The 27,267-nt window shown below is 42.9% G+C and overlaps 1 protein-coding gene across 6 annotated transcripts in view; it reads left to right on the top strand.

Moving 5' to 3' along the window:
• The window catches only part of LOC139262959 (matrin-3-like), a 74,143-nt gene extending 51,753 nt beyond the window's left edge, over positions 1 to 22,390 (top strand). For all 6 annotated transcript variants that reach the window (XM_070878341.1, XM_070878343.1, XM_070878340.1 and 3 more), the window contains 3 exons: positions 4,512 to 4,989; positions 13,692 to 13,813; positions 19,941 to 22,390. In XM_070878341.1, the coding sequence (XP_070734442.1) occupies positions 4,512 to 4,989; positions 13,692 to 13,813; positions 19,941 to 20,030 (690 nt within the window). In that variant the 3' untranslated portion in view covers positions 20,031 to 22,390. The remainder of the gene's footprint in view (positions 1 to 4,511; positions 4,990 to 13,691; positions 13,814 to 19,940) is intronic.
• The last annotated feature ends 4,877 nt before the right edge of the window (positions 22,391 to 27,267 follow it).

Raw genomic sequence — 27,267 nt, 5'->3', positions numbered from 1 at the left:
ATTGCTTTAATCGTCAATGTCGATCGTGTTTCATTAGCACCAAGCAGAATGAGTGCAAGCAGAGGGGAAATGGGTGACCACCAGACGAAGTAAGAATGCTAGGTAGGTAGTGCAGGAGTCCCCGTGAGTCCATCTCGCTTTCAAACCGGTATTCACTTTTGAGTATCGGTAAGGGCGATGGTGCCTCTGGGGAGTGCAGCCAGAGCCAAATTCCAAGGCACCACGGGGTGGCTCAGCTGCACAGTGGGGAGGGACGAAGAATAAAAGAGCTCTAGTGATGGGGGATTCTATAGTTAGGGGAACAGACGGGAGTTTCTGCAGCCGTGGACGTGACTCCAGAATGGTTTGTTGCCTCCCTGGTGCCAGGATCAAGGATGTCACAGAGCGGACGAGGTCATTTTGGGGGGGGGAGGGGGGGGGGAAGAGACAGATGGTGAACAGCTAGAGGTCGTGGTCCATAGCGGGACCAACGACATAGGTAAAAAGAGGGATGAAGTCCTACAGGCAGAATTCAGGGAGCTAGGAAGAAAATTAAAGGGTCGGACCTCAAAGGTAGTAATCTCCAGCTTACTACCAGTGCCACGTGCTTATGATTACAAGAATAGAAGGCTAGAGAGGATGAACACGTGGTTGGAGGGTTGGTGCAGGAGGGAGGGCTTTAAATTCTTGAGGCATTGGGACCGCGTCTGGGGTAGATGGGACCTGTACAAACCAGACAGGTTGCACCTCAACAGCGCCGGGACCAATATCCTCGCAGGGAGTTTTGTAGTGCTGTTGGGGAGAGTTTAAACTAGCTTGGCGGGATGAGAACCTGAGAACAAATTCAATACGAAAGAAGTTGGGGTGGAGTGTCGAATGTTTCAGTAAGGGGTGTCGCAGTTGTGTGGGGCGGACTGTTTGGGCTGGGTGCTCTTGCCTTTCCATCATTGTTCATAGGTTTATATGTAACCTTCAGGGCTGGTGACCGAGGGCCGTGCGGTGGCGTGGACATGATGGGCCAAAATGGCCGCCTCCTGCGCTGTAAATTTCTATGTTTCACTAATGTTCTTTATAGGTCTACATTGACCTCGCTGCTCCGAGAGTTGGTGTCTCCACCCGAAATGAACCATTACATTACAAACTTACCGGGTACTGCTGACAACGCTAGGGTCGGTGTGACCTCCCATCGTCTGGCAAATCTTCCTATCCAGCACAGGCCAGGTCCCGAGGGTTTCGGATAAGAGAGGTTCAACCTGTAATTCCATAGCATTTCCATTCCTATTTTCTGTGTCTTAAATCCTACTCTATTTACTGCTAGGTATACATTTATCCTGTACATAGATTATGCCGCCGCCGCACGCAGCAGGCCGGGGCCATCAGAGGGAGCAGCGTGCGGCGGTGGCATACCACTGCAGGGGGGCGACGGCTGCGAAGTCAGGTCGCTCATTGCAGTGTGGGCAGGCACAGCAGGAGGGGTGAAGGAGCGGCAAGAGTTTGTAGAAGGAAGTGACCGGGTCCCAGAAGAGGCGAGGGCCCAAGGGCAGCACGGGCCAGCCCACACTGCTATATGTGTGTAAGCTCTGTCCATGCAGCAGAGCTGGTCTCCAGTCTTGGGTAATCCTTGCCACTGGACCAAGACCTAGCTCTGTCAAGCCCATGTGTGCAACGGCCACCACACGCTAATAAAATCCAAGCACAGGCATCTTCCACCCTCCAAGATGTAGTTTGGGATCTGGAATATTTGGTCCTTCATTGAAACACCTGTGAACAAATTCCATTTTGGCGTGGTAGCAAGTCATCCTTGTTTCGAGGGACTGCCTGTGATGATGCATAGATTATCAGCATGGGGGCATACATGAATGCACTTGATTTTCCTATTGTGAGATCATGCCATTGCCAGTCCTATAACTCTTATTTTCTGTGAGGGGAGGGGGTTAATATTAAGAACTAAAACATGAGAAATAGCAGTGTTTCATATCATTTTAATGGTCTTACAAATCAGTTGTTTAGTAACAAGACGCGGTTGTATTTCCATTCGTCTTCGGTGCATCCTCTATTCAGGTTTCAAATTTTATCAGTATTAACACAGGGTCATTTCAGTGAGTGGCGGATGCATGTCATTAGTATGGAACTTGAGGCTAGGTTCGAGTCATCTGCCTCAATTTCAGACAATATCTTCCCAATATCCTTTACACAAATAGCTCTGCTCTTGCTATGCTCTCTTTACTAATTTAGAGTGCGTGAAATGTTACATTTTGATGTGCTGTTCATTAGTGTAGATACTGCTTACGACTGTTACAGAATCACAGAATGATACAGTGCAGCCCATCGTGCTTATCCCGCTCTTTGGTAGATGTATGCAATTGATCCCACTCCTTGCTCTTTCCCATAACCCTGTTCAAAACATTTTTTTTTAATTCCTTTCAAGTATTTATTTAATTCTCTCTTGAATTTTTACTATTGAATCTGCATCCACCACCCTTTCAGGCAGTGCATTCCAGATCACAACAACTCTTTAAGTTTGCTCATCTCGTCTCTGGTTATTTTGCCAATCACCTTAAATCTGTGTCCTCCGGTTACTGACCACCCTGCCACTGGAAACAGTTTCTCCTTATTTACTTTTATCAACACATTTTGAACACCTGGATCAAGCCTCCTCTTAAACTTCTCTGCTCGAAGGAGAACAATCTCCAGTCTAACGGAAGTCCCTCATCCCTGGTATCATTTTAGTAAATATCTTCTGCACCGTCTCCAAGCTCTTGACATCCTTCCTAAAGTGTTGTGTCCAGAATTGAACACAATACACAAGTTGAGGCCTAACCAGTGTTTTATAAAGATTTAGCATAACTTCATACCATTTTATTCTGCCTCTATTAATAATGCCAAGGATCTCATTTGCCTTCTCAACGGCCTTCTCAACTTGTCCTGCCAGTTTCAAAGATTTGTGAACCTACATCCCCAGGTCTCTCTCTCTCTGCAACCCCTTTAAAATTGTACCATTTAGTTTATATTGCCTCTCTTCATTCTTCCTACCAAAATGCATCACTTCACACTTTTCTGCGTTAAATTTCATCTGCCACGTGTCTCCATTTTACCAGTCTGTTAATCTCCTCCTAAAGTCTGTTACTACCCTCATTATTTACTATATTTCAGTTTTGTATCATCTGCAAACTTTAAAATAAAATTATGGCCAGTATACCCAAGTCCAGGTGATTTAATAGATATCAAAAAGAGTAGTGATCCTAATACCGACCCCTGGGGAATGCCATTTTACACTTCGCTCCAGTCTGAAAAGCAACCATTCACCACCACTATCTGGTTTCTATCTGTTAGTCAATTTTGTATCCAGGCTGCCACTGTTCTTTTAATCCCATGGGCTTTAATTTTGCTAACACAGGTGCCAGTCAATGACTAAATAGGATTTTTCAGCACAGAAACCGGCCACTCGGCCCAACCAGTTCATGCTGCCGTTTATGCTCCACTTTAATCTTCTCCTGTCTTTCCTGATCTAAATCTATCAGCTTAACCCTCTTCCCTTCTCCCTCATATGCTAATCTAGCCTCCCCTTATAAGTGCATCTTTACTATTTGCTTCAACCACTCCGTGGTAGAATGCCACATTCTCCCCACTCTGGGTAAAGAAGTTCCTTCTGATTTCCCTATTGGATTTCTTGGTGACTATCTTATATTGATGGCTTCTAGTTGTGCTCTTCCACACAAATGGAAACGCTCTCTGTATCTGCTTATCAAAACCTTTCATGATTTTAAAGGTCACCCCTCAGCCTTCTCTTTTCAAGAGAAAATGTAATGCCTCACATTTATCTGTATTGAACTTCATTTGCCAATTATATGCCCATTCTTCAAGTTTATTAATGTTTTCTTTGTAATTTGTTGCATTCCTTCTCAGTGTTGACTATCTCCCCACCCCCTCCCCCACCCCAATTTGGTGTCATCTGCAAATGTAGATAGTGTTTTTGATTCCAGAGTCTAAATCATGAATATAAATTGTGAAGTGATCCCAACACCACCCACCTTCTGCCACTGTGAATAGCTACCCTTTACTCCTACTTTTGAAGCCAACTGACTATCCAATCTGCGACTTGGCCCCTGACTCTGCATTCTCTGACCTTATTTATTAGTATATTATGTGGTACCTTTATTTGAAGGCCTTTTGAAAATCTGGATAAATTAATCTACTGTTACCTCTTCAGTGCGGTTGGTCAAACAAGACTTTCCCTTTTGAAATCCACGCTGACTATTCATTATAATATTTTGGCTTCTAGATGTTCTTTATTTTCTCCTTTAGTGAGGATTCCATTATTTTACCTACCACCGATGTTAAGCTGGCTGGTCTGTTGTTCCCTGGACACATGTTCGATCTCCCTTCTTTAGTATAGGTATTATGTTGGTTGTCCTCTGGCACTAAACTTTTTTTAATGAATTATTAAATGTGTCGTAATGCCTCTGTTATCTCTTCCCTAGATTCTTTTAAAATGCGCGGATGTAATTATAAAATTGTTTGGTTTCCTATAGGATTTGAAGGAAGAGTGTTTTCCTGAAAATATTGATGAATTTGTTACTGTGGATGAGGTTGGTGATGTAGAAGCTGGGAACTTAGATCTAGAAGATCTGATGTCTTGTGCAGATAACAAAAGTAAATTGGCGAATGATGATGCTGATACAAGCATTCAAACAGAGAAATCAGAGGACACCAGTGAACAAAAAGATGAGGATGTGGACAAACCTAAAAGAAAACATGGTCGAAAGAGGGGAAAGAACATCAAAACTAAAAAAGGAGAACAAGGTGACAGAAAGGATAGTGGTGAAGAAAATGATGTGAAGCAAGATGGAGATGAAATAACTGAAAATAAGCTGGATGGTGATGAAAAGAGTGATGTGCAGGAAGAAACTACTTCAACTTGTGTAGAACCAGAAAGCAAGCGCGCTCGTTTGCGATCTCCTACTCCAGATGAGTACCGTCTTGGACCCTATCAGCCTAGCAATCCTATAGGTAGGAATACAGTACACTTCAGTTATTTCTTTATAAAATGTAGAATTGTTAGCATGACTTCTAACACTCAATGCTGATGTATAATGTATTTTTATATTCTTTGTGGGGACTTTTTGTAAACCTAATTCATACATTTACAAACATGAGAGAATGTTGAGTTTGAGTATGCAATTGTACTGCAGTTACTTCATGCATCCTAACATTGCTCTTACAATATATTAGCACATTCATCAATGACGGTTCATTTGTGAATTAGTGCTAGCTATTTTGAAGCCATTTTGCTCGCTGACCTACATTGGCTCCCGGTTAAGCGATGCCTCGATTTCAAAATTCTCATACTTGTTTTCAAATCCCTCCATGGCCTTGCCCCTCCCCGTCTCTGTCATCTCCTCTAGCACCACAACCTCCCAGAATGTCTGCGCTCCTCTAATTCTGCCCCCTTGAGCATCCCTGATTTTAATCACTCAACCATTGATAGCCATGCCTTCTGTCGCCTCAGCCCCAAGCTCTGGAATTCGCTGCCTAAAACATTCCGTCTCTCAACCTCTCTTTTCTCATTCAAGGCGCTTTTAGCGTAGTGAAACGTCCCAAGGCGCTTCACAGGAGTATTGTGAGATAAAACAATTTGGCACCGAGCCGCATAAGCAGAAATTAGCGCAGGTGACCAAAAGCTTGGTCAAAGAGATCGGAGAGAAACTGGAGAAAGATGTGAGGCCAGGGCTAGGGAGGGATCCTTACAGGAAGTTTGGCCCAGTGAGCTAGGGGAAGGAAGGGAACGGACAGAGGCGGCCGAACGGATAGTCTCACTCTGCGAGACTGTCTTATTGTCGATGGTGAGGGTCGAGACTGGGAGAGGGTTTAAAAAGGCGGTTTGCAGTGGAGAATAGAAGCCGGGGTTTATCTTTACATTCCATACATGAAATAATGAGCGATTTTGGCAGACGAGAGCAGGACCCAATAATGCTTTATGCGGTCCAGCCAGATCTGGCAGTGAATGGCTAAACTAGTTGTCTACCATATCCGTTCAAGTCTGCATCCCTTGGACTTAAGGGAGTGAAGATCAAGGCTTGTACCAGGGGGAATGGCCAGGGTGACAGAGAGTAATTGTTTTAACGGATCGGTAGCTGCAGAAATGTTATCCTGAATGAAGTTCATAAGTGCAGTTATAAGACCATCGGGAGAGAGTTTTTTTTCCAGGGGCGGACACAGGAGGCAAGTGTGGCGGTTGGGGCGGGTGGAAGGAGGATGTGGGTGGAGAGCGATACGAGGAAGTAGTCAGAGAGATGGCCTTAACTGCGATTGACTCAATGGGAGTAGCGAAAATGAGATGGCAAGGTCAAGAGGGTGGCTGTGAATATGGGTTGGTGAGTTTACATGGAGGGAGAGATTAAGGGGAGGATAGGAGGCTAGTGAACTCAGCAGAGAGCATTGAGATGGAAGTTGAAATCACCGAGGATGAGAAGTCGTTCGGTGCAGAGGGAGGAAAGTAGTGAAGAAATAGTGGTAATAAAATGTTTATGGTACACAAGAAAATAAGAAATAGGAGCAGGAGTTGGCCATTTGGACTTTCAAAAGGCTTTTGACAAGGTCCCACACGAGATTGGTGTGCAAAATTAAAGCACATGGTATTGGGGGTAATGTATTGACGTGGATAGAGAACTGGTCGGCAGACAGAAAGTAGAGAGTCGGGATAAACGGATCCTTTTCAGAATGGCAGGCAGTGACTAGTGGGGTGCCACAGGGCTCAGTGCTGGGACCACAGCTATTTACAATATACATCAATGATTTAGTTGAGGTAATTGAGTAATATCTCCAAGTTTGCAGATGACACTAAGCAGGGTGGCAGTGTAAGTTGTGAGGAGGATGCTAAGAGGCTGCAAGGTGACTTGGACAGGTTAGGTGAGTGGGCAAACGCGTGGCAGATGCAGTATAATGTGGATAAATGTGAAGTTATCCTACTTTGGTGGCAAAAACACGAAGGCAGAATATTATCTGAATGGCGGCAGATTAGGAAAAGGGGTGGTGCAGCGAGACCTGGGTGTCATGGTACATCAGTCATTGAAAGTTGGCATGCAGGTTCAGCAGGCGGTGAAGAAGGCAAGTGGGTCTGTTGGCCTTCATAGCTACGGGCTTTGAGTATAGGAGCAGGGAGGTCTTGCTGCAGTTGTACAGGGCCTTGGTGAGGCCTCACCTGGAATATTGTGTTCAGTTTTGATCTCCTAATCTGAGGAAGGACGTTCTTGCTATTGAGGGAGTGTAGCGAAGGTTCACCAGACTGATTCCCGGGATGGCAGGACTGACATATGAGGAGAGACTGGATCGACTGGGCCTGTATTCACTGGAGTTTAGAAGGATGAGGGGGGGGGGGATCTCATAGAAACATATAAAATTCTGACGGGACTGGACAGGTTAGATGCAGGAAGAATGTTCCCAAAGTAGGGGAAGTCCAGAACCAGGAGACATAGTCGAAGGATAAGGGGTTAAGCCATTTAGGACTGAGATGAGGAGAAACTTCTTCACTCAGAGTTGTTAACCTGTGGAATTCCCTGCTGCGGAGAGTTGTTGATGCCAGTTCATTGGATATATTTAAGGGAGAGTTAGATATGGCCCTTACGGCTAAAGGGATCAAGGGATATGGAGAGAAAGCAGGAAAGGGGTACTGAGGTGAATGATCAACCATGATCTTATTGAATGGTGGCGCAGGCTCGAAGGGCTGAATGGCCTACTCCTGCACCTATTTTCTATGTTTTTATGAGCCTGCTCCGCCATTTAATAAGATCATGACTGATCTGATCATGGACTCAGCTCCACTTCCCTGCCCGCTTCCTTTACTCCTTTATCACTCAAAAATCTGTCCATCTCCGCCTTAAATATATTCAATGACCCAGCCTCCACAGCTCTCTGGGGCAGAGAATTCCACAGATTTACAACCCTCAGAGAAGAAATTCCTCCTCATCTCAGTTTTAAATGGGCGGACCATTATTCTGAGACTATGTCCCCTAGTTTTAGTTTCCCCTATGAGTGGAAATATCCTCTCTGCATCCACCTTGTTGAGCCCCCTCATTATCTTGTTTCAATAAGATCACCTCTCATTCTTCTGAACGCCAGTGTATATAAGCCCAACCTACTCAACGTATCTTCATACATCAACCCGCTCATCTCCGGAATCAATCTAGTGAACCTTCCCTGAACAGCCTCCAATGCAAATATATCCTTCCTTAACATCGTGGGCCACCCGACCTGTGTGAGTACACCACCGCAGGTCGGGGTGATAAATAGAGCTGGAGCGCCAGGCCCTGGAACATCATGGTGGAGGTACCGGGCCCAGAAGAGCTGAGGACCCAGGGCAGCAGGGACCTGCCCACACTGCGATATGTGTGCGCACTAGGTCCTTGCAGCAGAGCAGGTCTCCAGTCATCCTTGCCACTAATAAAGACCTAGCTCTGTCAAGCCTGTGTGGTGGCTGATGTGCAACGGTCACCACACGTTAAAAAATTCACGCACAGGCATCTTCCACCCCCTCAACTGGAGTTCAGGACTGGAACATTGGGTCCTTCATTGAAACATCTGTGAACTCTCATGGAAGCAAGTCATCCTCGTCCGAGGGACCACCTATAATGATCCTTCCTTAAATACGTAGATCAAAACTGTACGCAGTACTCCAGGTGTGCCCTTACCAGTGCCTTGTACAGTTGTAGCAGGACTTCTCTGCTTTTATACTCTACCCCTCTTGCAATAAAGGCCAACAGTCCATTTGCCTTCCTATATGCATAGATACAGTGCAAAAAACAGAGTATTCGATTTACATGTGTTTTTCCTTTCTCGGTAATCAAGAAGTCTCAGCTGTAAGGAGCAGGTCATTCGGCACCTCGAGCCTACTCTGCCATTCAGTGAGATCATGGCTGATCTTTTACCTCAACTCCACTTTCCTGCACTATTCCCATATCCCTCGATTCCCTTAGTATTCAAAAATCTATTGATTTCTGTCTTGAATATACTCAACGACTGAGCATCCACAGCTCACTGGGGTAGAGAATTCCAAAGATTCACCACCCTCCGAGTGAAGAAGTTTCTCCTCATCTCAGTCCTAAATGGCCGACCCCTTATTAGACTGTGACCCCTGGTTCAAGATATCCCAGCCAGGGGAAACATCCTCCCTGCATCTATCCTGTCAAGCCCTGGAAGAATGTTGTATGTTTCAATGAGATCACTTCTCATTCTTCTAAACTCTAGAGAATATGGACCTAATCTACTCAATCTCTCCTCATCAGACAATCCCCCCCCCCCCCCCCCATCCCAGGAATCAGTCTGGTGAACCTGTGTTGCACTCCCTCTATGGCAAGTATATCCTTCCTTAGGTAAGGAGACCAAAACTGCACACCATACTCCACGTGCAGAGTCACTGGGGCCCTATATAATTGCAGTAAAACATCTTTACTCTTGTACTCTCATCCTCTTGTAATAAAGGCCAACATACTATTTGCCTTCTCAATTGCTTGCTGTTAACTTTGTGATTTGTGTACAAGGACACCCAGGTGAACACCAACATTTCCCAATCTGTATGCCAACCCAATGGCATCTTTATTTACAAGAACCTACTGACTCACTCACTTCACTGCTCCTTAGCCCCTCAGTGGCTGTTAGACAGTTTACTCATAAACTGACAAAATTCCCATCTTGTGTTATTTATCTTAATTTTTTTTTAAAGTTCAATTATTAAATTATTTAACAAGAATTAACTCTGAATTGTACAAAGTTGACTACTTGGGTGAGAATTTTAAATGAGGGGTGTAATAAGACGAGATGCTCAAAGGAGAAGAAAGTGCTGGAGGAGTAGTGTGATTTGCTGAGAGCCACACCACCACCATGGCGGTCTGAGCAGGGCAAGTAGTGGAAGGGATGTGCCAGACGGGGAGGCTTTATTTAAGGGGAAGGTGTCATCGCGCTTCAACCAGGTTTCTGTCTGGACCATGATGTTGATGCAGTCATCCACAATAAGCTCATGGATGGGAAAGGCCTTGTTCGCAAGGCCCTTCCCATCCATGTTCTGGAGGGAGATGCGGAGAGGGTCGGTGATGGCTGCCCCATTGCCTGCATCCACAGGGTCAGCGCTAGGGTGGGGGGGGGTGGGTTTGGACGGGGAGGATATTGGCAAGATAAGCCCCCAGTGGGCGCGCTAGGTGGGAAGATCGGCAAGAGAGTAGGATGGGACAGTTGGGATTGCTGCTCGTAAGGAAGCAGCGACAAGTGCCTCGATGGGCCCTTCGGAGGATGCCAAGAAAGGCACAGCGGGAAGCTGTGGGCTTATCTAGGAGGGAGTCGAGCCTAAGATGGCGGCAGGAGAGTAGGACAGTCGAAGAGTAATGAAGGATTGGGGTAGGGATTTGGTCAGGCAGAGTATCAGAGGAGAGATGAAAGGAGGCATGATGATGGGAGAACAGTCAGGGAGGGATGAAAAGGAAAGTGGGGGGAAAAGTATTGAAAGGCTGGGATCTGGAGCAGCACGCAAATGAACAGGGAAAGCTCAGGTTACTTAGGGATGTTTACACTTTCTACATAATCCGTGCCCGCTTGCAGCTGTGTAGTCATCTGGGAAAGACACACAACCAGAAAAAAACACGTTTTGAACGGATCAAAAAATTGTTACACCCAGTACCTTTGGTACCTGAAGGTTACAATAAAATGTTACAATGTAGATAATTTGCCAACTGTCAGCCGACAGGTGCAGACTTAAATGGAACAGCTGACTGCCTCAAAACAACAACAACTTGTATTTACATAGCGCCTTTTAACATATTGAAATGTCCCAAGGTGCTGGAGGGGCGAGGCCATGGAGGGATTTAAAAATAAGGATGAGAATTTTGAAATCGAGGTGTTGCTTAACCAGAAGCCGATGTAGGTCAGCGAGCACAGGATGAACGGGACTTGGTGCAAGTTAGGACACGGGCAGCTGAGTTTTGGAACACCTCCAGTTTACGTAAGGTAGAATGTCGGGGGCCAGCCAGGATTGTGTTGGAATAGAAAAAAGAAAGACTTGCATTTATATGGCGCCTTTCACGACCACTGGACATCTCAAAGCGTTTCACAGCCAATTAAGTACTTTTGGAGTGTAGTCATTGTTATAATGGGGGAAAATAGTCAAGTCTAAAGGTAACAAAGGCATGGATGGCAGTTTCAGCAACGGATGAGCTGAGGCAAGGGCAGAGATGGGTAATGTTAGAGGTGGAAATAGACGGCTTTAGTTATGCTGTAGATATGTGGTCGAAAGCTCATTTCAAGGTCAAATGTGATACCAAGGTTGCGAACAGCCTGGTTCCGCCTCAGACAAGTTGGGAAAAGGGATGGAGTCAGTGGCTGGGGAACAGAGTTTGTGGCGAGGACCAAAAACAATGGCTTCGGTCTTCCCAATATTTAATTGAAGAAAATTTCTGCTTGTCCAGAACTGGATGTCGGACAAGCAGCCTGACAATTTAGAGACCATGGAAGAGTTGGGAGAAGTGCTGTTGAGGGTAGAGCTGGGTGCCATCAGTGTACATGTGGAAACGCTGTGTTTTCAGATGATGTCGCCAAGGGCAACATGTAGATGAGAAATAGGAGGGGACCAAGGATAGATCCTTGGGTGACAGACACCAGAGGTAACGATGCAGGGGCGGGAAGAGAAGTCGTTGCAGGTGATTCTCTGGCTACGGTTAGATAAGTAAAAATGGAATCAGGCAAGTGCAGTCCCACCCAGCTGGATGACAGTGAAGAGGTGTTGAAGGATAAGGATAGAGTGGTCAACCGTGTCAAAGACTCCAGACAAGTCGAGAAGGTCGAGGAGGGATAGTTTGCCTTTGTCACAGTCACAAAGGATGTTATTTGTGACTTTGAGAGCAGTTTTGGTACTGTGGCAGGCACTGAATACGGATTGGAGGGATTCGTGCATGGAATTGCGGGAAAGATGGGCACGGATTTTGGAGGCAACAACATGTTCAAGAACTTTGGAGAGGAAAGGAGGGTTGGAGATGGGGCGATAGTTTGCAAGGACGGAGAGTTGGTTGACGAGGGGTGTGATGACAGCAGATTTAAGGGAGAGGGGGACAGTACCGGAGGAGAGAACACCGTTAAAGTCAGCTAACATGGGAGCCAGAAAAGGAAGTTGGGTGGTCAGCAGTTTGGTGGGAATAGGATCAAGGGAGCAAAAAGTGGGTCTCGTAGAGAGGATGAACTCGGAAGGGTCATGAGGGGAGATCGGAGAGAAGCTGCAGAAAGATGTGAGATCAGGGCTAGGGCAGAAGGGATCCTTACAGGAAGTTTGGCCCAGTGAGCTAGGGGAAGGAAGGGAAGAGGCAGAGGTGGCTGAACAGATAGTCAAAATCTTAGAGACAAAGAAGACCATGAGCTGCTCACACTTTTGTCAGAGGTGAGGGGGATTTTAAAAGGCAGTTTGCAGCAGAGAATAGAAGTCGGGGTTTATCTTTACATTCCAAAATGATTCTGGAATAATCGATTTTGGCAGACGACAGCAGGACCCGATAGTGCTTTATGTGGTCCAGTCAGATCTGGCAGTGAATGGCTAAACCACTTGTCCGCCATATCCATTCAAGTCTGTGTCCCTTGGACTTGAGGGAGTGAAGATTAGGGCTGTACTGGGGGAACGGCCAGGGTGAGAGAGAGTAATTGTTTCAACAGGGACTAGAGCATCAAAGATGGTGGTGAGGGTGTGACTGAGCAGATCGGTAGCTGCAGAAATGTCATGGTGACTGGAGGGCCAAAGGCTAGACAGTTGGGAGTTCATAAGTGCAGTTGTCGAGAGAGAGTTTTTTCCAGGGGCAGATACAGAAGGAGGTGGGATTGGGAGGGGTGGAGAGCTATACGCGGAAGTGGTCAGAGATCATAAATCCAACAAAAACTGTTCCTTCTGTTGAAGTGATTGTCCCACCTTACAAACCTGCAATCTCTACCACCTAGAAGGGTTGGAAGGTGCATGGGAACACCATCACCTCCAAGTCACTCACCATCCTGACTTGGGCATATATCATAGTTCTTTCATCATCACTAGGTCAAAATCCTGGAACTCTCTACCCTACAGAATTGTGGATATGCCATCTCCACATGGACTGCAGCTGTTCATGAAGATGACTCACCACCTTCTCGAGGGCAACTAGGAATGGGCAATAAATGCTGGCCTTGCTAGCGACGCCTATATCCCGAGAATGAATTAAATATTTACTGACCCAAACTCCTAGCAAATTCCGGGAGTACTAAAGCTGAAATATATATCCTTATGAGAAAAAAATGAAAAATATATTGCAGCAGTTGATTATGGAACAACATTTTAAAATAAACATAAGGTTTGAAAGAGTAATCTTTAAGAATTCTCATCTGCTGAACTGCTAAATCTAATATTGGGCGTTGCAATGACTTGTGTTTTATATGAACTGTACAAGTGTGTTGTCATATCTTTGTATCCCCAGTGATCCTGAGTGTGTGGTTGCGCGCTTCATTTGGAAAATAAGGAATGCTATATTTGAGGGTAACTAATTTTTCAAAATGGCGAATGTTTTTTTTAGAAACAGTTATTAGCGGAATTTGTAATTGCACAATTTTTCAGAACCTGTAGGCATTGCAAGTTCTTTGTTCATTGCAGGCACTGCAGTTACAGTAAGTGGTATTGGCGCATACTGCTATTGGTTGACTCTTTTTTTTTTTATTTATTGTAGGACTAGATTATGTGGTTCCAAAGACTGGCTATTACTGCACACTCTGCTGTCTCTTCTACACAAAGGAGGAAGTTGCGAAGAAAACCCATTGTAGCAGCCTGCCTCATTATCAGAAACTGAAGGTAAGCTTCTGGTGTCTCTTGAATCCTGAAATTTATACTTAAATTTAAATGAAGCTATGTGTGCTTATTTGTACTTGGTTTGTAATATTTCAGTCTGTTTCTCCAATGGAAATTGGCACTCATTCACAATGTGTTCACCATCCGATAGTCCAGAAATTTAGTGGCCAAGTGAGTTGTCAACAAATTGTCTATGGAAAGCAGCTGAGCCCCATCCTCCTTTACTGAATATCCACACATGCGTAGTCTGAATCATGTGTTAGTAGATTATGGTTGGAAATAAGAACCCTTGCTCTAACCATGTACACACTGTGTGCTCGAGACACAGCTATTAAAATATTTGTGATAGACTGCAACTTTACTTCAGGTTAAACTCAACATTTTACATTTGTAAATTCACTCTTAACTCATTCATGCATGAGATGTCTAGAAAATTGCTGCTCATCAAAAAAAAATCGAATTGAATTTCCTGGCATGTACATTCCAGGAGATGGTCACCCCACAGCTATAGAGAGTTCAGGAGGATAGTAAATGGATGACCATCCTGAAGGGTAGGAAGAGACGGGCAGCACAGGAATCCTCCAGGAATGTGGCAATCTCCGTATTCTGCTGGCTACACCTTGGGGGATTGCACTCTGCAGCATATCCTCGGCACCATGCGGTAAATGATTGCACAAGGGGCGCAGTGAAGTGTAGAAATGCAGTGATCAGAAGGGATTCAATAATCGGGGATAGACAGGCGTTTCTACAACCGCCGACGTGAGTGCCGCATGGTGTGTAGCCTCTTCGGGGCCATGGTAAAGGGCATCACTGAGAGGGTGCAAACATTTTTGTGTGGGGGGGGGGGGGGGGGCAGGATTGGTGGAGAGGAACAGCCAAAAGTCGTGGTCTATGTGGGAACCAATGACATAGGAAGGAAAGGGGTTGAGGTCCTGCAGTCAGTTTCAGGAGCCAGGAAGGAAGTTAAAGAGCAGGACCTCCAATAGTAATCTCTGGATTACTCCCAGTGCCACGCGCTAGTGTATAGAAATAGCAGTAATATTAAGGAATAGTAACACGTGGCTGGAGAAATGGTGCGGGGGGGAGGGTTTCAGATTCCTCGGGTATTGGGACCAATTCGGGGGCAGGTGGTTCCTGTTCAAGGTCGATTGGTTGCACCTCAACAGAGCTGGGACCAATGTCCTCGTGGGGAGGTTAAATAATGCTGTGAAGGACGGTTAAACTAATTTTGTAGGGTGGGCACCAGGATGAATCTACAGAGAGGAGATACAAGGTACACAGAGGACTTGGAGAGACAAATAGCACTAGTGAAGAATAGTTCAGAAATAGCAGGGAACAGACTGGCAAATGCAAGGCAGTCTAAGATGGGTTTGGAGTGCACGAACGTAAATGCATGTAACGTCGTAAATAAGGTTGGTGAACTGCGAGCACAAGTCTCCACATGGGACTATGATATAGTGGCGATAACAAAGATGGAAGGATTGGGAATTTAATATTCTTATCTACAAGGTATTTGGGAAAGATGGGGAAGGGAAATAAGATTGGGGGGTGGGGGAGGCTCTTGATTTAAAAAAAAATGATTATAGCATTGAAGAGGGATGATGTAGTTGAGGTGTTAAAGACAGAATCTATTTGGTTAGAATTAAGGAACAATAGATAATCTATGATACCGACTGTATACTATAGGCCACCAAATAGTGGGCAGGAGATAGAGGAGGCTTATGACAAATGTAAGGTTCATAATACAGTGGAAGGGAACCCATTAGTCTTTTATTCATTTTAGAATAGTAAAAGGGTAGTCAAAGGAGGGGTGGGGTCGATTAAGAACCAAAAAGGAACTCTAGTGGAGGCAGAGGGCATGGCTGAGGTACTAAATGATCTGCTTTAATAGAGGGGAAGCTGCCACCAATTATAGCAGTAAAGGAGGGAGGCAGTGGAGACATTGGAAAGGATAAAAAGATCATGGGGAGATACTTAAACGGTTGGAAGTAATCAAAGTAGAAAAATCATTTGGTCCGTAAAGGATGCATCCTAGGTTACTGAGGGAAGTAAGGGTGGAGATTGTGGAGGCTCTGACCACATATGGAGATGGTGCCAGAGGACTGGAGGATTGAAAATGTTTACATGCCTATTCAAAAAAAGGGGAGAGGGATATACTTGGAAAAGTATAGGCTAAAAAATTAAAGTCAGCATGGATTAAAAAGCAAATAGTGTTTGACTAACTTGATTGAATTCTTTGATGACCCAACGGAAGGGTTGATGAGGGTAGTGCAGTTGATGTGCAAAAGGGTTTTTAAAACTACATTTGACAAAGTACCACATAATAGACTTGTTAGCTAAATTAAAACCCATGGGATTAAAGGGACAGTGGCAACGTGGATATGAAATTGGCTAAGGGACAGAAAGCAGGGAGTAAGTGGTGTAGTTTTTCAGACTGGAGGGATGTATACAATGGTCCCCAGGGGTCGGTATTGGGACCACTATTCTTTGTTATATATTAATGACCTGGACGTGGGTGTATAGGGCATAATTTCCATGTTTGCAGACATGAAACTCTGAGATGTAGTAAACATTGAAGAGAATACTAACAGACTTCAGGAAGATGTGAACTGGTGAAATAGACAGACACATGGTAGATGAAATTTAACAGAAGTATGAAGTGATACATTTTGGTAAGAAGAATGAGAGGAGGCAATATAAATTAAATTGTACATTTTAAAGTGGGTGCAGGAACAGAGACAAATCTTTGAAGGTGGCAGGACTAGTGGAGAACCTATTTTTTTTTGAAAAAGCATATGGGATTCTTGGCTTTATTAATAGGCATAGAGTACAAAAGCAAGGAAGTTATGCTAAACCTTTATGAAGCACTTAGCTGGAATATTGTTCAATTCTGGGCACCACACTTTAGGAAGGATGTCAAGGCCTAAGAGAGGGATCAGAAGCAGTACTAGGGGAAAGGGTTGTTCTGTGAGGAAAGATTGAGTAGAATGGGACCATATTCTCTGGAGTTTCGAAGAATGAGAGTTGATCTAATTGAAACTTTTAAAATTTTGAGGGCTTAACCGGATAGATGCTGAGAAGCTGTTTCACCTGGCTGGAGAGTCTAGAACTGGGAGTCATAGTCTCAGGTCACCCATTTAGGACTGAGATGAGGCAACATTTCTTCACTTGGAGCATTATGAATCTACCACAGAGAGCTTGTGGATGCTCCGTTGTCAAGTCTATTCAAGACAGAGATCAGTAGAAGAAAATGGAAAGGAATTTGATCCTTCAACCGAGTACTTTAGTGTCTTTGCAAGCATGAGATTGCCCAGTTCTGTTTCCTGACCAAGTTGCAGGGCTTGATTTCTGTTTTTCTCAGCACCCGTTTCCTTTTAGCTCCCCTTCGGTTCTCCCTGCTTCATTTCGTCTTGCAAAATGGGATATACTGGCTAAGGAAGTCCTTCCACTCTAATCATATTCCTTCACAAGGGATCTCAGTTGGATAGCTCGATATGACATCCAGCAATTAGCCAGCCTCATCTTGATGGTCCAATTGTTGAGTATACTTGATTTCTCCCCATCCAAGGGGTACAACTTTTGGTCTTCAGCTGTCTTTTGGCTCCTCATCCAGTGGTCTATTCATCATGTTGGCCTGGAGACGATGAGTGTTGTAGAGTTAGTCAATCATCAGGGTATCACAGCTGAGTAAGATCGTATTTGTGCACAACATCCATACAGGTATTTCTATGAAGGCTGTTCAATAGCAATCTGATGTGGGAAAGCAAATTATTTTTGCCCCTTGTCACATGGTGATGAGCCATTCATTACTGGTCCAGTGTAGACCAGTTAACTCAGCACAGTCAAAGGATTGAGCCTGGGACAGCTTTAGTGGGCATGGTTAAGTACCACACTAAGGGGCCAAAATTGATGGCTTGCCGCCGACATTCCTCCTCCGACTTGCGCTCAGTGCCAATTTCGATTTGGTCTGGAGAGGAGAACCTCCGTCAGTGGACGGCCAAGTGGCGCAACTGACCTCCCGCCCGCCGAGATGCCAGATTGGTGCGGGCGGGAGCCGGCGCCAGAACGGAGGTGGACCGCTGCGAGGAGGCTGGTCTATCCCCAACGGTGAGTATGAAGAGCTGAAAAAAAAAAAGGTTAGTAAACAATTTTAAATGTTTTTCTTTACAGCGACTTGCCTTGATGGGGGTCCCCTGTAGGTCTTCCGGTTTTTTTAATGCTCTTTATTTGCAGCTCTTCGCCCCTCCATGGGCCCAATTCCATCCTCTGCGGCACTTGACCGGCAAGCGCCGCTGCCGCCTAGATTGATGGCGCAAGTCCCTCTTGCCGCCGGCTGCCCTTTCAAGGACTTTTTGCCAAAAACCCCGCCCAGAGTACCGTCCAGTATCTCGCTGGCCATCAGCAATCCTTTGGGCGGCACTTGCCTTTCATCACTTTTGGCCCCAAAGACTTTCCTTTTCATCATGAAGCCATTAGGAATCTGGACTACTTTAGATAAAAGCCTCGCATTACCCATATTGAAGCTTTTTTTTTAAGGGCTTTAAGGAGAACCTGCAAAACTGGACTAAGTGAGAAAAGTTTGATGGTGTGAGATTCACAAAACTGATCCTGTTCCTGCCAGGTCCTTTTATCTTTGTTTTAGCCTTGGACTTAAAACAAGCTTTTTTCCGTGTGGCATCAGTGGATTTCCACCCTCCATTTATGTAAGGGTCTCCAAGATTACACTTGATTGTCTCCAGATTCATAAAGAAATGCAGAACATTGCTGTGATCATGGCACCAAGTGGTTGATAGTCTAGGTCCTGAACTTAGTTTCATAGTAACTCATGCGCCCACTGTTTTGATTCGTAGCACATAGCTGTTTACTTATCACTGAGCCTTTCACAATGATTAGTGAAGTCTGGGGATTGGTGCTGGACTATTCCACAACATCAATTAGGATAGGACAATGTTTGAGGCCTCAGCTTAATTTCAATTTTAGATTTTGGAGACTGGCTGAAGTACAATTTCTATTGTAAATCAGTGGTGGGGTTGGCTGGGTACTCTGCATTGTTCATGTTTGTTCTGTGCTCACCACCACCCCCATTTATTTGGCTTGCTTCCGAGGTTTTAGCATTTACTTTTTTTTTAAAACTGTGCCACATGCTTTTATTGTTTGTTAAACATTGTTGCACTCGTTTTTTTTAAATTGACCTGTTCCAGCATATTTGGCCATAATTTAAGTAAGATAGGCATCCTGTCTGTCCCCAGTCTTCAAATGGAAAGCATACCACACAACTGGCCTCTTATCTTTCCAGTTGAATTGCAAGTTATATATATTACCAAAATTATTTTACCCTATGATTTGAAGTGCTTTTGTTGTATGCTGCTTACTTGCTTCTGGGAAATGAAATAATATCTATGAAGGTTTTTTGGCTCCTATTACATGGTATGGGAGGTAATAACAAGACTGATTTTTTTTTTCCATCTGATTGAGACTTGCCTCTGCAAATTTCCCTTCCCTGTTAGTAATATGGATTTGTCCTCATCATTTGTGGACTGCTTTCCATTCGAACAGCAAAAGAAATTTATATTTTCAAGATGCTTTATAGTTTAGTTTCTTAAAATGTTAAGTAGTCAGTAATATTTAATGCATGATTGAATAATACTTTCACCAACCGGCATGAGTAGAATCCAAAATGTGAAGTCATTAAATAGGAATACAATCCAAGTAATCCTAACAAAATGCCCTGATAATGTTTAAGTCGTAGATTTGTGGGTATTTTATTAAAAATGTTTTAATATAACTGACGGACAACAGGAATGAAGGTTCTTTTTAATAATTTGAAGACAAAGTTAAATTTAATTTGATGAGTAATGGCTTCACTCTGAACTAACTTCTGAAAAGAGAGTGGCACTCAATGCACTGATTGCGGGTTCAGTTGAAGCATTCAACAAAAATGAACAGATTAGAGGGGCGCAAGTATTACACCTTGACCTAAATAACAGATGCCTTAAATAATTTGATTATTTTTGCAAATTTAGTTCCTTAGTCTTGTTAAACCGAGCTAATTAAATGTTGAGAAAATGGGCTGAGTGACTTTTCCTAAAACCATGGTGGTGTTGCTGCACTAATTCTCTTTATTTTAAAGAAAATGTTGGACAAGCAAGCTGAAGAGTACCGTAAGATTAAAAAGGAAGAAAATCCCGAAGTGCAGATTGAAGAACCGAATGACCAATGAAGATTCCAGTTTTGCTAGTTAATAACATAATCTAACCAACTAGCTGGCCATCCTTATAGTTTGCTAATATCTTTAGTTGTCATTTTTTATTTTGTCCTTCCAACAAGGTTTGGGGATATCTTAATATTGCAGTGTACCAGACATGCATGAATGGAAGGTGATCATTTTTGTTTGCAATAATTGTAATCTTTAAATAGAAAAATGTTTCTTGGAGGAAAAAGTAGTTAAATTTCTAGGTGCATTGATGCAGTGGGGATTGATGGCCTTCTGTGGTATTGTCAGAATTATCTGTTATTGTTGGGCCCTTTTTTTAAAAAAAAAATTGAGATCTCTTCGGTCCAAAACATGTCTTTTTTTTGTTGCAAAAGTACCATGCAGTAGGGCTATTTTATCAAAAGCTGTGGAAGTCAGTTATTTTTGTACGGTAATAGGTTGAAAAGATTTGGCAAATGTTAAATTTAATTGTTTCATTACAAATTGTATGAGAGTTTTTTTAAGGACTAACTACATTATAACTGAAATTTCTAGATGGAAATGTCACTTGTTCTGTGGTGCAGTATACTCATGCCCTTATTGAAAATTGCAACACAGCAGGATGGAAAAATGGAAGGAAGGGATGGAGAATGTTGATTTGGACATGCATATGAGCCACAAGAATGGCCGAAAAGCTGGTTGGTAAATGTTTGGAGTAATGTGCTGGGCTATGCTGAATTAACTACAAATTGTACAAATAATACTGAAAAGTGTCAGCTGCCCAGCTGGTAAAAGTGACGATCAAAAATACATTTTTAGATGTTTTTTTTATTGAACTGATTTTGTCATTCTTTTGTGGTCGGGGGGATATTATGAACAGCCAGGTTGTGTGTGTTCAGCAAATATTGGGAAACTTTTTTTTAAATCCACTGGTACCACAGCCCTGCTTATAAATAGCACCACTGCTTTATAACAAAAAGCCCATTTTTAAAAAGCCATACAAATCACTAAAGGCATATGAACAGTTTTGCTTCTGTCTTGTTCCCACAGTGCCTGATTTGTGCTGCGGTTAATGGGCTGTATTACATATTGACCAGCTCGATGCTTGGCTTTATCTCTCCAAATTTTCCAACAAAATACAAGTTAGTCTACCAAAACTGATATAAGTAACTAAAGCAATTTCTTGAATATTTGTCACAACAAAGAAATTCTGACTGTCTAAATTATATGTAGCCAAGATAGATTGAACTTTTCATTCTTATGGGGACATCTGCTAGTGTTGTGACTTAAAAGATAAATGCTAGCTAGATGAGAAATGATCAGAAAATATGGAAGTGATAAGCTTTTTATATTGAAAACATTAGTCAAAATCCCTGTAGATTTGCCACAATTTCTTTTCATTAAAAACTACAGTTTGAAGTTTTTACTTGTTTATAATGTAGTTCTATCACTATTACACAAATAGGAATAATATTGCAGAAAAGGAATTGTGTATTTAAATAGTCTGTTTCTCTTGAGTAACCTGAAGTTAACTTTGCCTTCCATACACATTGTTCGTTGATCCAGCTGTACAAACCAACCTATAGTAATTACCAATCAACCACACACGCATCTTCAGAAACTGCTTCCAAATGATGCATAATTGGTTTTGTTAGTTGACCATATAGGTACTAACCATCTAAATATAATGTTTTTGTAAAATAACGAGTGATCCACTTTTATGCAAGATCTGAAAAGTTTCCCCAAAATTCTGTATTCGTGGCCCAGTTGTCCTTGACTTGCTCTGTTACGGTCTTGTTACGTACAAGTGATTGTGAGCAACTCTTTGACCCAACTTACTGCATATAAACAGATTCTGCTGTAAATAGTTTTTAATAAATCAATTGTGATTGTCTTAAGATTACTGTCGGACCAGGATTCCATTGGCAAAGTGTGCTGATAATCCTGCACTGAAATGAGTGTGCTTTGTTGTCTCTTTTGCTTTTAGCAGATATCACCAATTTTAAGTCTTTTTTGGGTGGTATGTTTTAATGTTAGTATCTATTTTAGACGTGGATAACCTGCAACGTGGACAAATGTTTTGGTTAGTTACCTTACACATATGTGACAAACTGGGAGTTGTGCTATCTTGGCAAGTATATCCTGCATGGGTGTGGAGTTAATCAATGCTTCTGGGGGATTAAGTTTGCTAATGAAGGTATCTTGTCTGAACAGAATACAGTATATGCAGCCAAGTGTGTTTTAACAAAGAAAATTGTGTGAAGCACTGCAACTTTAATCAAGAGGCAGCAATGTGTGAAAACTGCTGTTATGTCATGTTTTGGTTTGAGTAGAAACAAGTAGTTTCGTAACACTTTATGTTCAAATAAAGCTCCGGGTTTCTATGATCACTTGAATTTCTCTGCCTTTACTAGAAGCTTTCAGTTAAAATCATTTCTTTATCAAAGAAAAAACAATTGCGTGTAATGTAGTTTTTTCAGAACTAGCTCACTTTTTTGAGGTTGGATTTGTTCTTGTGTTGTGACTGAGTTTATTTGACATTCCCACATGTGGGCTGTCAATATTATCTTCCTCGACAACTTGACCTATCATTTCACTACAATCTGGTCAAATTTCAATTGGCTATATTATGATTTTTGAAAAGTTTGTTGAAACCTTTTCTACTACATTTATTTAGAGAGATGTTAAAGATTGGAGCATCAACAAGTTAATTTCTAATCCTGATGTCCACAGTTGTCTTTGGTATCTGATGACTTCAAAAGTGTGTTCAGTATGAAAGAGGTGCATGACAAAAAGGATCTTGTATATTCCATTTGTGTGTTAGTAAGAGGGTGCTGAACAGTTCATCTTGATGCCATTTACTAGGGGAGACTAACCTTGCAAGATCCATTGCCGCACCTGAGCCTTTGAGGCAAAAGTGGGGAATTCAGCCAAGGCTGAATAGCTCAGTCATGTGTGCATCACATGAATAAAAAGCATGAAATTAAAAAAGCTATTCCTTTTACATAATTGCTTATTGTGGACCATACCCAACTCATTGTATCTTCTGAGGAAAAGTTCTACAAAGTTAATGATACAAAGATAGGTGGGAAAGCAAGTTGTGAGGAGGACACAGAGACTGCAAAGGGATATAGATAGGTTAAGTGAGTGGGTAAAAATTTGGCAGATGAAGTATAATGTGGGAAAATGTGAGGTTATCCACTTTGGTAGGATGAATAGAAAAGCAGAATATTATTTAATTGGGGAGAGACTACAGAATGCTGTGGTAGAGAAGGATCTGGGTGTCCTGTACATGAAACACAAAGTTAGCAAGTAATTAGGAAAGCAAATGGAATGTTGGCCTTTATTGCAAGGGGGATGGAGTATAAAAGCAGGGAAGTTTTGCTCCAATTGTGCAAGGCATTGGTGAGACCACATTTGAGTACCGTGTGTACATTTTTAGTCTCCTTATTTAAGGAGGGATATACTTGCATTGGAGGCAGTTCAGAGAAGGTTCACTCACTAGGTTGATTCTTGAGATGAAAGGGTTGACTTATGAGGAAAGGTTGAGCCAATACTCATTGGAGTTTAGAAGAATGAGGGGTGATTATATTGAAAATAAGATTCTGAGGGAGCTTAACCGGGTAGATGCAGAGAGGGTGTTTCCCCTTGTGGGGGAATTAGAACTAGGGGGCATAGTTTCAGAATAATGGGTTGCTCATTTAAGACGGGGATGAGGAATTTCTTCTCGGAGGGTCGTGAATCTTTGGAATTCTCTACCCCAGAGAGCTGTGTATTGGCTGAGTCACTGAATATATTCAAGGCGGAGATACAGATTTTTGAACTTTGGGGAGTTGAGGATTATGGGGAACAGGCAGGAAAATGGAGTTTAGGCCAAGATCAGATCAGCCATGATCTTACTGAATGGTGGTGCAGGCTCAAGGGGCCAAATGGCCTATTCCTGCTCCTATTTCTTACGTTCTGTAAAAATTTCTCCCTCCCAAATTCAGGTAAATCAAACAGAATTCTAGAATACATCTTGTATTCATCCCTGGTCGTTTCACATTTTCATGTTGCACAAAGCATATGTCTGTTTCCAATTATAATTGCATTTGAAGATTTTAATTGAGCTAGTATCTGCCTTTGGTTGGGTTTTTATTCCATATATTCTGTCATCACGGTCTGCTTGCATTTATTTATTTTGGCATCATATCTGTTTCTTTTTGCTAATGAAAAGTTGTGTTCTGCAAGCCTTTTTACATCTAGGAATACCAAGTCCTGTGGTCATTCTGGTCACTTTGTTGAACTTTTTTTTTGAGTGCATCAGCACCATTTTGGAGATAGAATTCCTGAAAGTTAACTATTCCAAATGTGGCCTCACTAATCTATACATAGTTAAGTTGCTTTAATTTTTAGTTTATTGCCTTTAAAGTACATCCTAGCACATGATCAGCCTAATCTGTAATAGTTTCAGTGACTGCTCAGAATTCACCCCCAATCCCTTTCCCATAGGGAAGTATCAATGTTTCATGTCTCCTGTTCCAATGTGGATTACCTATATTCATCCCTATTATAATCCATCTAATACTGCTTTGACAATCCAGTTAATAGTATGGGCTGTGGCTCAGTTGGTAACATCCTCTCCTCTAAATCAGAAGTTCGTGGGGTCAAGTCCCACCCCAGAGACTTGAGCACAAAAAAACTAGACAGACACTGCAGTGCAGTACTGAGGGGAGTGCTGCACTGTTGGAGGTGGATGTAAAACGTCTTTCGGGTGAGACGTTAAACCTGAGTCTGCACACTCAGGTGGATGTAAAAGATCCCATGGCACTATTTGTGGTCATGTTTGTCACTTTTAAAAGTGCCATTGTCCCATTCACTCCCTGACATTTATGCTGAAAAGTATATCTACGCCCTGTCTTTTGTACAAGATTATGATATTCATAATTTGGGGGAGATCATAATCTTAGATCTTGAAGGTGGCCTGTGGCACAAGTTCTCTTCGATTTGAGTTTTCATTGTTATTGGAGGTGGTAAAAGATAAATAGCATTGTCCACTAACAGTAGCCATAGCAAGTCGATTCAGGAGAACATTTTTTAGCCAGTAATGTAGCAAGCCCAACATGGGAGGGGCGGTTCTGGACTTAGTTTTAGGGAATGAAGCTGGGCAGGTGGAAGAGCATTTTGGTGCTAGTGACAATAATTCAGTTAGAATTAAGGTAGTTATGGAAAAGGACATGGATAGATCAGGAATAAAAGTTGTAAATTGGGGAAAAGCCAATTTTGCTAAGCTGAGAGATGGTTTAGCCATAGTGGAATAGAAACAGCTACTTGAAGGTAAATCAGTATCGGAGTAGTGGGAGGCATTTAATGAGGAGATCCAGAGGATTCAGACCAAATATGTGCCCTTAAAGAAAAAGGGTGCGACTAACAAATCTAGAGCCCCCTGGATGTCTAGGGACCTACATGGTAGGATAATGAAAAAAGGGAGGCTTACGACAGATACTGAGGGCTAAATACTGCAGAATTTCTAGAGGAGTATGGAAAGTGCAGTGGTGAAATTATAAAGGATATTAGGAAAGCAAAGAGACAGCATGATAAATTCTTGGCAATTAAAGTCCAGGAAAACCCAAATGTATTTTATAAATATATTAAAAGAGGATAACTAAAAGGGTAGGGTCTATTGGAGACCATCAGGGTAATCTGTGTGAAGGCGGGAGACTTAGGTATGGTTCTTAATGAATACGTTGCGTCTGTTTTCACAAAAGACAAGGGCGATGCAGACATTGCTATCTGGGAGGAGGAGTGTGAAATATTAGATGAAATAAACATAGTGAGAGGAGGTATTAAGGGATTTAGCAGCTTTGAAAGTGGCTAAGTCCCCAGGCCCAGATGAAATATATTCCAGGCTGTTAAGCGAAGCAAAAGAGAAAATAGCTCTGACAATCATTTTCCAATCTCTGGCTTCAGGTGTGCTAGTGGACTGCTAATGTGGTACATTTGTTTAAGAAGGGAGAAAGGGATAGACCGAGTAGTTACAGGCCAGTTAGCCTAACCTCAGTGGTGGGAAAATTGTTGGAAAGAATTCTGAAGGACAGGATAAATCTTCATTTAGAAAGACACTGAATAATCAAGGACAATCAGCACGGATTTGTTAAGGGAAAGTTATATCTGATTGAATTTTTTGAGGAGGTAACAAGGAGGGTCGATGAGGATAGTGTGTTTGATAGTGTATATGGATTTAAGCAAGGCTTTTGATGAGGTCCCACATGGCAGACTGGTCATGAAAGTAAAAGTCCATGGGATCCAGGGCAAAATGGCAAGTTGGATCCAAAATTGGCTCAAAGGCAGGAAGCAGAGGGTTTCCAGTGGGGTTCCGCAGGGCTCAGTAATAGGTCCCTTGCTTTCTGTGATATACATCATTGATCTAGACTTGAAGATAGGGGGTATGATTAAGAAGTTTACAAATGATACTAAAATCGGCTGTGTGGTTGATAATGAAGAAAGCTGTAGACTACAGGAAGATAATGGCAAATGGAGTTCAATCTGGAGATGTGTGAGGTAATGCATTTGGGGAGTGCTAACAAGACAAGGGAATACACATTAAATGGTAGGACACTGAGAAGTGTAGAGGAACAAAGGGATCTTGGAGTGCATTTCCACAGATCCCTGAAGGCAGCAGGCCAGGTAGATAAGGTTGTTAAGAAGGCATACGGAATGCTTGCCTTTATTAGCTGAGGCATAGAATATTAATACTAGAATACATTTGTGGGGTGGGGGGGGGGTGGCGGCGAAGGGGTGGGTATGCTTGAACCATATAAAACACGAGTTAGGCCACAGCTAGAGTACTGCATGCAGTTCTGGTCACTGCATTGCAGGAAGGATGTGATTGCACGGGAGAGGATACAAAGGAGATTTACGAGGATGTTGCCGGGAGTGGAGAATCTTAGCCATGTCGATAAATTGGATAGGCTGGGTTTGTTTATCTTGGAACAGAGAAGGCTGAGGGGAGACCTCATTGAGATGGAAAAATTATGAGGGGTCTAGATATAGTGGATAGAAATGGGCCTATTTCCCTTAGCAGACGGGTCAACAACCAGGGGGCATAAATTTAAAGTAATTGGTAGACGGTTTAGAGAGGATTTGAGGGGAAATTTCATCACGCAGAAGGTTGTGGGGGTCTGGAACTCACTGCTTGAAAGGGTGGTAGAGGCAGAAATCCTCACCACATTTTTAAAAGTACTTGGATGTGCACTTGATGTGCTGTAACGTGCAACGCTACGGA

Source organism: Pristiophorus japonicus, chromosome 4 (genome assembly GCF_044704955.1).
Source record: "Pristiophorus japonicus isolate sPriJap1 chromosome 4, sPriJap1.hap1, whole genome shotgun sequence".
In the NCBI taxonomy this organism is placed as follows: domain Eukaryota; kingdom Metazoa; phylum Chordata; class Chondrichthyes; family Pristiophoridae; genus Pristiophorus; species Pristiophorus japonicus.
The sequence above is the reverse complement of the archived record's forward strand: the minus strand, read 5'-3'. Positions and strand labels throughout refer to the sequence as shown.